This window comes from Kryptolebias marmoratus, linkage group LG21 (genome assembly GCF_001649575.2).
Source record: "Kryptolebias marmoratus isolate JLee-2015 linkage group LG21, ASM164957v2, whole genome shotgun sequence".
In the NCBI taxonomy this organism is placed as follows: Eukaryota; Metazoa; Chordata; class Actinopteri; order Cyprinodontiformes; family Rivulidae; genus Kryptolebias; species Kryptolebias marmoratus.
The window spans coordinates 10,931,764-10,945,563 of NC_051450.1; the positions used below are offsets into that span (position 1 = coordinate 10,931,764).

At 38.3% G+C, this 13,800-nt stretch overlaps 1 protein-coding gene across 1 annotated transcript; it reads left to right on the top strand.

Annotated features, from left to right (window-relative positions):
• The first annotated feature begins 1,198 nt into the window (after positions 1–1,198).
• tfr1b (transferrin receptor 1b) lies at positions 1,199–13,489 on the top strand. The gene is made up of 19 exons (XM_017414142.2): positions 1,199–1,289; positions 3,027–3,075; positions 3,256–3,451; positions 5,304–5,502; positions 6,387–6,524; positions 6,777–6,861; positions 7,203–7,322; positions 7,496–7,591; positions 7,686–7,825; positions 7,943–8,106; positions 8,199–8,318; positions 8,518–8,603; positions 8,675–8,738; positions 8,819–8,886; positions 8,973–9,040; positions 9,721–9,811; positions 9,934–10,161; positions 10,287–10,436; positions 11,162–13,489. The coding sequence occupies exons 2-19, from the start codon at positions 3,040–3,042 to the stop codon at positions 11,372–11,374; spliced, it is 2,262 nt and encodes a 753-aa protein (XP_017269631.1). The 5' UTR covers positions 1,199–1,289; positions 3,027–3,039; the 3' UTR covers positions 11,375–13,489.
• Positions 13,490–13,800: the final 311 nt, after the last annotated feature.

Genomic DNA, 13,800 nt, shown 5'->3' on the forward strand with positions numbered 1-13,800 from the left:
TACCCGCTTCTCCATCGCTTCCTGGCCTGGGGCCTTTCTGGGTGGAGTTTACAAGTTCTCCCTGTGCATACATGGGTGTACTCCGGTTTCCTCCTTCAGACCAAAAACCAGCATGTTGGGTTAATTGGTGACTCTTAAATTGTCCATAGGTGTGAATGGTTGCTTGTTGTGTTTGTCTCTATGTGGCCCTGCCATGGACTTGTGACTTGTCCAGGGTGTCCCCCGCCTCTCGCACAGTGACTGCTGGGGATAGGAACCAGCTCCCAGCGACCCGGAATGGAGAAGCGGGTAAAGAAAATGGATGGATGGATATATATATATATATATATATATGTTTGATTCCAGTATTTTTCTCTTCTATTTGTGTCATCAGTGATCTGTTATGCTTTTTTTGTTTTTCTTTTTTTTTTTAATGCCTTGTAAACAGGCCTCCCTTCTATGTAGGATATTGTGATGCGCAAAATAGTTTTGTTCACATTATTTGATTTAGCAGATATTACAAAAAAATAGATGAGATTTTAAAAAGTCTGGAACCAATACTTTTTAGAAAATACGTCAGTCGCTTCAAAAGTTGGCGTACTAACAAAATTTACATTTTAAATTGATCAAATAAGAACTTGGATAGTTTATACACTCTCACAAAAGTTATATATATAATATAATGTGAGACCACAATTAATTAAATCCTTTTACCATCCCACTTTTATCATAATAAGAAGTAACAGTGAAAGTGATACAGTGGAAAATATAGCAAGGTTAATATTTGATCTAAAAAAGATCAGCCAAAAACCTAATTAGTCCTAAAATGCATGCTTATCTAAACTCTTTAAAAAAGATGTTTCCTCTAATAAATTTTGCATTACATAAATTTTAAGTACCAAAAAAAAAAATCCCTGCAGGAAGTGCCTCAGTCTGCATTGTACTGAATTGCCGCCCTTAAAATCATCTTTATTGTCATTGTCTAGCTCATATAATATATAAATATATACAACTCAATTAGCTACAAACAAAATAGATTTTTTAATAGTTTTTAATTCATGAATAAAGTTAGATTGTTAAGATTAGCTTTTTTTTTTAATTTAATAATTTATTTGTTCCTTTTTCAACAGCACACTTCCTGCAAAGTACCAAAAACCCGCCAAAACAGAAAGTTTGCGTGTTTACGTGATGACGTCAGTCACTACTGAGACGTCGCGCTGCGCAGCCCAATAAGAAGAAACAGGAAATCGTTCATGCTGCAAATCACTGGAAGACAGGTTGTGTTCGGAGTGAAAGAGGGCGTTGTTAAGGTGAAGTAAATCATTTTTTTTAATTACATCGCTTATGTGTACGTTAATGCATTTATTACAACCCCTGTTGTTTATTTTTCCGTACTTCGCTTTATATAACTCATCCTCCCTCCGTTTGACCGAACGGTCGTGATCCGGGAGGAAGTGCCGTACAGTTGATGCTCAGCTCGAGATCACATCCCACCATGTTTTCGGCTGCAAATTATCGCTGGTCCTCCATTAAGTAACAACGTTTCGCTGTTAGTCTTAAAGATTTTTATTGTTTTAGCCTCGTAATTTTGTTAGCAATTATGACTTATTGGACTATCTTGTCTTTAACTGCGAATAACCCTTATGGGGGGGAACAAAAAACGAACAAATAACCCCCAAAGCCTGTCAGTCGTAAACTGAGCCAAAGGTTGAGTCATGACACTGCAGCCTGCTGAAATAAGTCCTCCACATTTATGTGTTTCACTGTAAACTTTTCATCTCATACAAAGTGCTGACCATTTAATTAAATTTATCTATGTATTCATTTTTTAAAATCATGATAAAAAGGCAACTAAAAGGGGTTAGCTGGACATTTGCTGTGTTTAAACTTTAGTTACTCATTTTAATCTAATCCTTTTATTTCTCATTCTTGTTTATTTCTTGTACAGGTAGTGAAGCTTTAAAGGCAGCATCCATTGCAGGACTGTAGTTTTCTGCAGGCAGCACCTCCTAGATGAGCCGAAATAGGCTAAATTAAGCATAATTTAGATTTGGATGTCTGATGAGAAGCGCAGGGCTTTAGGTTTTGATACCAGGTAATCTTTATTTAGATGTTTGTTTCAGATGTTTCCTGCATCTGTTCAGGAAGGAAGACACCCAGTGCTAATTGTAGGTGTTGCGCCAGCCGAGATCTATGAGGAAGCAGACACACCTGAGAGAAAAAGGAGAACGTGTGGTTTTGTCAGTTAAACGACATTTCCTTAAGTCACCTCGTGGCAGTATTTGTTAAATCAACAACTGATAACATGGATCTGGAAAGTTTTGTTATGTGCAAACACTGGATGAGGGTAATCATAGGACATTGTGTCAAATGAAGGTCGAGTCTGGTTTTTGATCGCAAATGAGGCTTTTCCATCAAAGAAGGAACCCGTTTTGGAGATTTTAATGTGATTTCAGCCAGCCGTGCAGAACATAACGGCAAATATTTAATTTTATTGAGGCAGTGATGGATTTATTTCGGGTCTGGAGCTGATTTCATTTCAAACATCAAAGTCAGTCCGTTCTCATTAATGCAGCACTGCATTTGCTCCACTGGTACAGAAGCAGCACGTGTCATTCACCATCTTTATCCAGTGTTTGAGCAGCACGGGATGAAGCTGAAAATATACCTGGGGGGAAAAAAAGAAAACGTTAAGCTAGGTTAATCCTGTATACAATTCATTGAGGATATAATCCATATGCAGAGGACTGTGTTTAAAAAAAAAAAAAAATAATAAAAATATATATATATATATATATATATATATATATATATATATATATATATATATATATATATATATATATTTTTTTTTTTTTTTTTCCTCTGTAGTATGTTCCATTTCCCTTCCTGCCTCAGGAAATGCCTGAGTTTACAGAGAAGCCCCACCCTTCATTTAGTAGAAAAGCTGCTCTGATTCACCTCACGTACACACCACCACCCTAACTGCCTTGTTGTCACCCGTCCTGTGCCTGTTTGTGACTTCATCTTTGTCTTCTATTCTCCAGATCAGCAACAGCAATGATGGACCGAATAAGGTCGGCTTTCAACGGCATGGTGAGTGTTATTTCCTTTAAAAAAAAAAAAAAAAAAAGAAACTGCAGTTCATGACTTTCACTTTCATGTTAATTTACCGCCTTTAGCGAGGTTTTTGCCTGCGTACACACGTGTCTGTCTGTTGGCAAAATATGTCATCATTGACTGGATGGGTTTTTAATGAAACTCTATCTCCTCCAGATGACGAGTGAGCGGTACAGCAGGTTCACCCTGCACCCGGGGGAGAACGGGGAGCGGCACGCCGAGGTCAACCTGTCCGACGACGCCACAGAGATGGAGGCGCATGGCTCGCCGAGCTTCAGGCCAGCTCCTCATCGTCAGAGCAGACGTACCGTTGTCTTTGTAATCCTCGGAGTCCTGCTGATATTTATTTTTGGTTAGTTTCATTTCCATTTTCACATCTATTAGTGCTGAAAGAACAATGTGTTCCTTTATAGGCTAACATACCATTTTATTTTCTGCACTTAAACACTAAAAAGGTCAAAATGTTAAACTCAAACTAATGTTGGAGAATTTTGTTATTAGTGGGGGTTTGTGGAAAATCAGCATAGTTTTCACATTTGGTGCAGTTTAATATTCTTATATTTATCTATGAGAAAGGGTAAGCAATTATTCTCTACTCTAAACTGTGACTTTCAGATTTATTTTGAAAATAATCTAAAAATTGCCATACATAAAAAAACATTCTAATGATCACAGGTATAGACCAGATTTGAGATTTACTAATGTTAAAAAGCCAAAGTGTCAAAACCTCTATTTTAATGTCAAACCATTTCTTTGGTTTAAATTATTATTAAGATGGTATATTTAAATAGTTATGTTGCACTTCTCCTTCTCGACCTGTTTCTGCCAGCTGTCACCTGTGTGTGGCTTAAAGAGGGGAATTTCCTTAGTTTCCTTTCTTTTTTCTTTTTTTTTTAAGTAGCTATTTGTGTTCTTTTTGCTACCTGAAAGGATATCAGATCTATCAGAGTTCATCACTCGTTCGTCTTTTTGAAGTAACAAATCCTGTTTTTCTTTTAAAAACAAACGTTTCGCCACATGCTACAAAAGTTAGCATGAAATAAACGGCCTCTTTCAGGCTTTTTAATGAGGCTAGTAAACCAGATAATATTAGTTTGTCCTTTTCCCCAACAATGCTTTACAAAAAGGGGGATTACAAGAAAAAAATAGTAATATTTTACACAAAAAAGTGTTTACTTTAAAACCAAAACTGAATTTAGCTAATCTGCATTTAGGTCCTCTATCTTTGTGTACAGTGTTGTTTTATAACAGCTTGTAATTTAATTTTTAGTATATAAAATACTTGACCATGACTTTATATAGTTTGACTATCAACACATTTGCATTTGTTTATCTATATCAGAATTAAAAGAAGTATGAATATTTTATTATATATATCTATGATATTGTGCTCAGGAGCCAGAATTGTTCTTTGTAGACTCTGGAGGATCAGATATTTGATTTAGGGGGTGATGATAATGATGAATTTATAACAAATTTAGACCTAATTAGGCCTGCTTACTAATATATTGTATATAATCAAATTTAAGTATATATTCTATTTATTCCAGTCATATTTGTCTGTCGTGTCACACTCTTAATACCCTAAAATGCAACGTTAACCTGGAAAACTGCGGCTTTGATAAATCTGGGCAAGATGGCAACCCCAAACACTCTTTTGAAAATGCAGTTATATTGTCAGAGTCTTAATCCGACCAATGTCTAATGAAACGGTGAGACTGAGTAGCAGTTACAGGACATTCTAGGTTAATTTCTGCTCTTTTTGCTGGCCGTGCAGTGCATCTCTTTATCATCTTGTTCACTGTGACAACCACATGTCTGTTGAAATCACTCCTTGCGCGGATGAACTGACACAAAACAGCGTGGACAAATGTCAGGTTTTGTGCAATTTTGTTTCAAAACTGAAAAGGCATTCAGAAAATGTTGCAACTTGTAAAGTCCAGCGCTTGTGTGGGAAGTCTGACTGTTCAGACAGCTGGGAAATTTTTTTTTCTATTTGTGCTAACATTGCAAGTTAGTTTCTTTTCATTAGTCCATTTATTAGGCCTAAGAAGGCAGTGAAAAGCAACTAGTTGTTGTAAAATGAATGTACTATTTGAGGCACCATGTGGCTCAGGGCTGTTGTTATAACAGATAGATGAGCTCCTTTAAAATCATCTAACAGGGAACTAATGATTCCCCTGTCTGGACTGTGTCCCCTCCAGGCTACCTGGTGGGTTACATCAGCCACCACAAACCTCGTGCGGAGTCGAGCTGCGAGCAGAAGACGGATAATCCAGTGGACAGGATGAATGCGTCGACAGTGTGGCCCGTACCGCCTCCAGATGCCCAGCCGACCTGGCAGGATGTCACTCAGCTCCTCGCAGACAAACTCACCAGTCAGGCCTTTGAAGAAGCTCTTAGGTATGCTCATTGTGTGCACACCTTCACACTACTACCAGCTCGCGTGACCTCATATCTGCTCCTGGATCTGAGAGAACACATCTTGCTTTGTAAACACAAACACTCAATCGAGTCCGCTGCCAGATTATTAATCATGAGTAAATGACTGCCCGGAAGAATGAGCAGGTTTGTTATTTTTACTTTGTAGTTGAGGAGGAAGAGGTAACATCTGAATAAGATGAAAGAGGTTGAGAGCATTCTTAATGTTTTACGGGAAGATCACAGCGAAACATGTCCATTATGTGTAAAGGAAGATGTCGAAACAAAGGGTTTAAAAAAATAACAAACATGGTTTCATGGTTCCTTTTATTTATGTATTCATTCAAAAATGGTGAACGAGACAAAGTCTTCTATTGTCTTCAAAAATGCTTTAAAGATAATATCAGAAGATTTTTCTCTTTTTCACAAGTTGATTTAATTTACTGTAATCCTAATGTGACAATTTGATCAAAATGAAACCTAAGCTTTTTTATATTTGCTGTCATTTCAGGCAGTTTTTTGCAGCCAATATTTGGGGTGAGGTTATTCAAACCCTTTACTCCACTTTTCCTTTTAGCTCTGTTAGTCAAATTTTATTATGGTATTAACATGAATTACCTCTAAAGGAAACCTTGACAGTTTTCAATAGCAGCCATGGCAAATTAAACCAAAACTAACAGTCCACACTTAACTTTCTGTACATCACACCATTCAGTGAGACTTTATTGTCCACAGTTAATCTCCTCATTGTTTTCACTGGGTGTTAAATTCCTCTTATTGTAAACCACTAACAATAAGAAAAGCACACAAAGTCCTGTCTAGAATGGTGGAACCTGAAGCTGGGAAGTTATTTCATCTCTCTGCAGGGATTTTGATCTTCCCAAGCGCTCAGCAGGAAGTGGAGAAGACATAAGTCTGGCAAACAGCATCTTTAATACATTCAAAAACCTGGAAATGGATCCTTGGACAGACCGCCACTACGTTCAGCTGCAAACGCCAGACAGGTTGGTACTGTGGTCTGGTTTCCGTTACAGAGAACTTTTGACAGAATTCCTTCATCATTTATGAACTTGACACCCCGCAGTCTTCATCATGTTCTTATTGATGGGAGATCGAGTCATGCTTTGCTTTGAATCGCCTTTAAAGTTTTACATGATAAAGGAATGCAATTAAACCAACTTACTTTGTAGCCAAATATGCATAAAAATAACAATTTGAAAGAAAATGGATTAATGGTTTTACTCTCTTCTTTTCAGCAACCGTCCAAATTCTGTCAAGTTTGGTTCAGATGACTTTAAACCTAAAGGGTATTTAGCCTACAGTGCTCCTGGCAGAGTTCAGGTGAGTCAGAAAATAAAGAAACGTCTTCAAATTTGCTTAACAGAAGCTATTTTCGCAACTAAAAGACTAAAAAAAAACTTGGTACAGTTTGTGTGACACAAATATGTTTGAAGAATTACAGTAATGAACTTGGGAGCTCTTAGCTCTGAGTTATCAGATCAAAAATGTTTTCTATGAGTGCACATTAACAGCAATACATATTTTTAATGGAGGGTCTCTCGCAAAGGTTTATGTTCACACCCATTAAAAATCTGGGGAAATTTTCTATCTTCAAAGGGCGGCGTTTTGATCTTGCGTGTCCTCGCATGGTCTCTGATTTGTGTTCATGTTCGTCTCCGTAGGGCCGACTGGTGTATGGAAGCTACGGTCGTCAAGAGGATTTGGAGTTGGTACAGAAGAGCATCGACCTGACTGGCTCTGTGCTGCTGCTTCGAGCTGGAAAGATTAGTTTTGCTCAGCAGGTGTGTGTGTTTGTGGGCTTATGTTGTCAGGGCAAAAAAGGATTACGCTGTATAAGGAAGAGAAAATGTGTTGCTGAGAAAATACGACAATACAGGAAAAAGTTTCCAGTTCCTTAATGGGGTTTGGCAAGGAACCAAAAGCTTGTTTTGTGTGTCTGATTACGCCCGTTCAGGTGGACAACGCTGCCAAAAAAGGAGCCGCTGGTGTTCTAATCTACCTTGATCCTCAAGATTACAAACTTGTTGCAAACACAGAACTTTATGGACATGTGAGTTTGTAACATGTTAACTCGAATAAACCTAACGGTCAAGAAAGCAGAGATTTAAAATTTCTTTTTTTGTTTTTTTTTTTTTTCACCCCAGGTCCATCTGGGCTCAGGTGACCCCTACACCCCTGGGTTCCCCTCCTTCAATCACACCCAGTTTGCACAAACAAACTCATCTGGTCTCCCTAAAATCCCAGCTCAGACCATCACCGCCAGCAGGGCTGCAGCTCTTCTACAGTAAGATTTCTTACACGCACAAAAAAAACCCCAAAAAAAACAAGCTTTTTGCTGATTAATACAAAGTCAAACATTAGCCGTTTGCAACCATAAAAACACTCCATCTGATGCTTGCAGGAGAATCGGTGGCCCTGACGCAAGCAACAGTTTTAAAGGGGAGCTCCAGTCCGTGTCCTACAAGCTGGGAGGCGTTGAGAACGTCACTGTTGAGGTGAACAACGTGTTGGTCAACAAGGAGCTCCACAACGTGTTCGGAGTGATCAAAGGATTCACTGATCCTGGTACAGCTAACATTATTTGTGTGGGGGCATTATTATATTTCTAAAACTGAAAATGTGTTGTGCTGAGAGAGTTTTTTTGCATGAAACGGCAGATCGTTATGTTGTACTGGGAGCGCAGAGAGATGCCTGGGGAAAAGGTTTTGCCAAGGCCACCGTCGGCACCTCTGTGCTAATGGAGCTGGCCACGGCCTTCCACAAGATGGTGGAGGAAGGTAAGAAATTATCTAAATCTACGCCACGACACTAATTTACTTTTTACTGTTACAGAATTCCGTGAAATGAGTGTAGATTTGATCAAAAAAACCAAAATGTTCTTCTCCTGCAAGGAAGAGCCTAATCTGCCAAGTCTCTGATCGCTTCTCCACCTTTGGAAAAATTTGCAGTTGATGTGGAAGTTTTTCGTTTCTTTAGATGGTTTTCGACCCAGAAGAAGCTTGGTGTTCGCCAGCTGGAGTGCTGGAGAGTACGGAAGTGTTGGAGCCACGGAGTGGTTGGAGGTAAATATTGCACATATGAGGGGAAAAAAGGGGAAAAATGGTTAAGTGCTTAAAAAAATGTCTGTTTTCAGGGTTACATGTCCTCGATTGACAAAAGTGTCTTCACCTACATAAGTCTGGATGGAGTAGTAATGGGTATATACAACACACACTCATATATTCATATATTTGTTTAAAAAAATAAAGTCAGGTGATTAAGTGTATGCGTCTGATAGGTCGCGGGAGCTTCATAGCCTCAGCCAGTCCGCTGCTCAACGGTCTCATTGAAAGCACGATGAAAGAGGTAAAACACAACTTGGTAGTGACCCGACTAGTGTGGGAACAAGCTCGGGCTGCACTGATTGCAACTTTTTTGTTTTTTTCTTGCAGGTGAAAATGCCTGTCGGTTCTGATACAATGTACAAGACGATGGGAGAAAAGAACTGGGAAGCCAAAGTGTGAGTAGAAAACCAGTATCAAAGGGCAAAAAAATTACATAGAAGTGGGAGGAAATTATTGCATTTAAACAGCAGTTGGAGATAAAACACCACCTGTCCTGCAGTTCTAAAATGACTGGGGAATGGGAAAATTGGGGGGGGCAACTTTCCACGAGATAAAAAAGAAACTTTTTCTTTTTTACTAATGCAAACAATCTTAAATGGTAAAATGTCCTACAATAAATGAGTCTTAAACTGATATTTTAGATGGCCTTTTGACGAAACAATCAGAGGTGTATGCAGTGTGTTGTGCACACAAAACAAGTCAAAACCATTTTTCTGCCAAATTCTGAAATACGGTAACTTAAATGTTTATAGTGTATAAAAACCCCATTTTAAGCCTGACAGAAATGTTTTGTTTATTACTAAAGTGAAGCAGGAGTTCCTTCAGCCTTTGAATTTGAATGCAGTGTTGTTTATCGAGCACATTTGCCTTTACATCTTGAGAGCTACTTTTTACATTCAGCACCACCCCTAAAATAGTCTAACCAGTAAGATTTGAATTCATTTCTATCCATTTTTTAACAAGTAACTTGGGGAAATTGTTTAGAGCAGGTGACACTCAAAAACAACAAAAAGTTCTGCTCGAAAAACAAAATCTTTTTTTTTTTTTTTTTTTAAATGTCTATGTCTACATGCAGACTCAGGCCGATGTCAATGGATGACCCTGCCTATCCATTCCTGGCTTCCTCTGGAATTCCCTCCATCTCTTTCCACTTCATCTCAATGAATGTGAGTTTCTCTTCAAATTGTGTTATCTTTCTTTGATAATCATTTCAAAGTTTGTCATTCAAACTTTTCGTACTTCCCTTTTGGATATATCTAATAGTCTTTTTGACTTTGCGTCTTTTAAGACTGAGTCGTACGCTTACTACGGCACCGACCTGGACAACAAAGATCACCTCAATTACGAAACCAACCAACACACCAGTGAGATTATGGTGACAGCTGCCCAGTTCGCTGGTCAGATGGCTCTGCGACTGGTCCACGACCACCTGCTGATCCTGGACCCGAGCCGATACAACAGCCTCCTCACCAAAGCGGTGTCCAAAATCTACAGGCGCATCAGTCAGCTCTCAAAGGTCAATCCCTTTAAGTGTTGAGGCTTAAGTTTTTCCTGTAGTTTTGTTTTAATTTAAGATGCTAAGGAGGATATATGCTCTAGACGTGTGCTCATTTAGTCTGCGTTTTGATTTTTGTTCTGTAGTCTGGTGATCTGAAGGGTATTAGTCCCAACTGGCTGAATCGAGCTCGAGGTTCATACCAGCGAGCAGCTGACAACATCAACAACGCCATCGCCAACACAGACTTAACTGACCGTGAGGCCTGCCGACTCCTCAATGACAGGATCATGAAGGTAAGATCAGAATTGTCTGTTTTCTCATTTTTAAGCTGTACGCCTCTGGAGTTTATGTTGTCTAAGCTTTCCCCTCATATGACTTCTGACCATCTGTAGAAAATCTGAAAGGCATTTTATAAGTTCGTCATGAACGCAACATATTCAGAACCACACAAATTGACTAATAAGAGTCTGAGAGAAAGATACGACTTGTGGAATTTGAATGTTTTATCTTGGTGTTGTAAGTGTTTTGCAGATTGCACATTAACTTAATAAGGCTAAAGGGCTGCAGCTGTGGGAGATTGTTGATGACTCAAAATTGCAATCAGAGAGGATTGCAGCCGAGTTTTAAACAGCCAATTTAAAAAAAAAATTGTGACCTATATTTGTAAGCACAACTTGCATACCTTTATTTAAGGTCTTGTACATTATTTTGTAAACATGCCTTGGTCCACTTTGTACTCACCTTGGCTGCCGCCCCCATGTTAACAGAATAACCTGTCTTGGAATGAAGATATGCACGTTGGAACCAGTTTTTCAGGAATTCTTTTTGATCAGTGGTGTTGTTTGTGGAACTGGGCATTAGCCTTGAATGTTTTCTCAGAGAAGAGCTGCCCTGCAGAAGTCAAATACAGCTGTAGAGCTCTAGAGATGGGTTCTGGCTTTCCATATTCTGTGGAATGCTGTTTCAAATGAAGCAAAGATTTATCCTGCTCTGATCATGTTTTCTCTCCTACTTTTAGGTGGAGCACTCCCTCCTCTCTCCGTACGTGTCCCCTGTTGAGACTCCCTTCCGCCACCTCCTGCTCGGCCGGGGCGCCCACACCTTGGCGTCCATCGCAGAGACCACCGACTTGGAGGAGCTCCGCACCCAGCTGGCCCTGGCCACCTGGAACCTGCAGGGCTGTGCCAGCGCCATGGTGGAGAACATCTGGGACATCGACGACGAAATCTAAAGAGCGTGAAGGTCGTGTCTGAAAGTTAGCTTTAGTGCTCCAACATCAACACCTTAGGCACAATCAGAGGTCCCATCCTTAAAATTTGACATGGTTTTTTTCTTCCTCTTTTTAATTTCAAAGATCCTATTGGGGGGGAAACAAATAATAGAATTTAAGAACTGTGAACCAAATACTTGAAAAAACAGATACTGATGAATTCACCTCGCCTCCTACTTCACCAACATACTGAAATAGGCAAAGTTTTTGCTGCTGCCTCTTGCCATCAAAGCACTGAGACCTTATTTATACTTTTCATATTTATCAGTGGCAGTGCCCACTATATTTATTGTCTTTTTTTCTTTCTTTTTTTTTTTTTTATACAGCATTATCGGAAGCAGTGTCTTCCATAATTATGACGGTTATACTGTCGAAAGCCACAGCAGCATCTGCTACAGAAGTGACTCTTTAATTGTTGCTGACAAAATGGAGGCTCAGATAACGTTACATTTTCCTTTTTCTGGCAGTTATTTCTCCCGTTTGTGAAGTGCTGGAAAAACTTTTCGAATGAGGTGTTAGGTTGTGGCCCGTCCAAATATGCGTCAAATGGGAGAAATAAATGGTAGAAAGATTTACTAAATTTCAAATCGGTTTGTCCAAATCCAGATTAGAAACTGTTTGATGAAACTGACTTTATTTGCCTCAAAGCTAGGCACGGATTTAGCAAATTTTTAATTTATGGCAACGCAAATGTTAAATTTTATAAAAACAAAAGGAGACGGACAAATTCTCAAACCTCTTTCTGGCGCAATTATCTGAACTGATTGGTTATGATTTACAATAAAGCCATTTATGTTTGCGAAGTCTCTACGCTGGAGCACTTAATACAGCAATGACGTTATCGGGAGCAGTGCCTTCCATAATTTAAACCCATTATCGGGAGCAGTGTCTTCCATGATGAATACCAGTGACGGTAGTTTTTGCCTACCCTTCTTTTTTTTCTTTTTTTGTGTGTGTGTGTGTTTGTATTTTGTATGCTGTGTATTTATCGAGAGCAGTGTCTCTCATATTTCACTTCAAGGGTGGAACAACTTATCGGGGACAGTGTTTCCCAGAGTTTTATACTTGACATATTTGTGTTTTTTGGTTCATTTGTTTTGGATTACGTACGTTGGTGCAGTGTTCAGAACGTCTACGTTGTCTTCCTGTTTTGATCATGTTTGGATGTCTGTATTGTACTATGGTTTAACACAAGCTGAACCTCACTAGGGGAGGTGGGTAACAAAACATTTGTCTAGAATGTGAGGGTGCAATTTGCCTTTTATTATTGTTGCTTAATCACAAAATATACACTGTTATTAGATTAGAAGTTGATGAAACAGCTTGAAGTCCATTTCATCACATCATTAGTCATCACCTCTGCTTTTTACAAGTCTTTAACTCCACCATCTGGATACCAGTAGTCAAATACACTGACTAATAATTTAAACTTGAATTTCTCTGAATAAGAAGAAAACTCCAATCTTTAACATTAGAGAAGAACCAGCATGTTTACTGACACGCAGTAGCTGTTTTAAAATATGATATAAAGATATTGCCCACCTCTCCTAAATGAATAAATCACATTTTAATTTTAGGTTCTGATTAAGTAGCTCAACACTGAACATTTTAAATGCACTGTATTCATTAGCTGCATGTATACCACCAAAATAAGTAATAATTTAACCTTGTTACCTCCAAACATCTTGTTTCTTCATAGGGCAACAAAACTAACAACGTTCACGTACATTTATTCCACCATTCAGTACTCTCACTGTGTGCTTTTCTTCTCACTTTGTGCTACTGAACTATAGCTCAGACTCTAAACTTGTAAGAGCTTTCATACTTTCCTTTTTCCAGATTTAGATTTGTCACCTGTACATCGTGGGTATTTCAAGTCATCTTTTCTGTCTTTTTGGTGTTAAAATGAATCGGGCATTTCTTTAAATTCTGAGATAGAAATTGGTTGATAGATCTTTCTCACTGTGTTTAAAGCTGAAGCTTAGAATGAAAATAAACAGACATTATTGTTAAAATTACACATAATGTGACCTTCAAAATCAACAGGAAAAAAATAAATCATTTTGGCTAATTGTTCGTTATGTCTGTGGCTGACCTTTTATCAAAGCAAAAGGTATAAGGTATATGTGATATGTTTCAGTTCCTCGTTGATAATTTTTCATCCAAATCGTTTAGCTTGACTTTTGTTTTGAAGGGAAATATGGAATGAATCATTTATTTATTTTTAAATTCATTTAGTCATTCATTTAGAAATTTCAATTCAACTTCTCTTCAGTTCTTTTTTATGGGTTTTTCTTGGCTTAAATTGACAAAAAAAAAAGGAACAAGTGTAATATTTGTTTTGAAAACAAGTTTTAAAAAATTATGACTTTTTAAAAACAAATTAA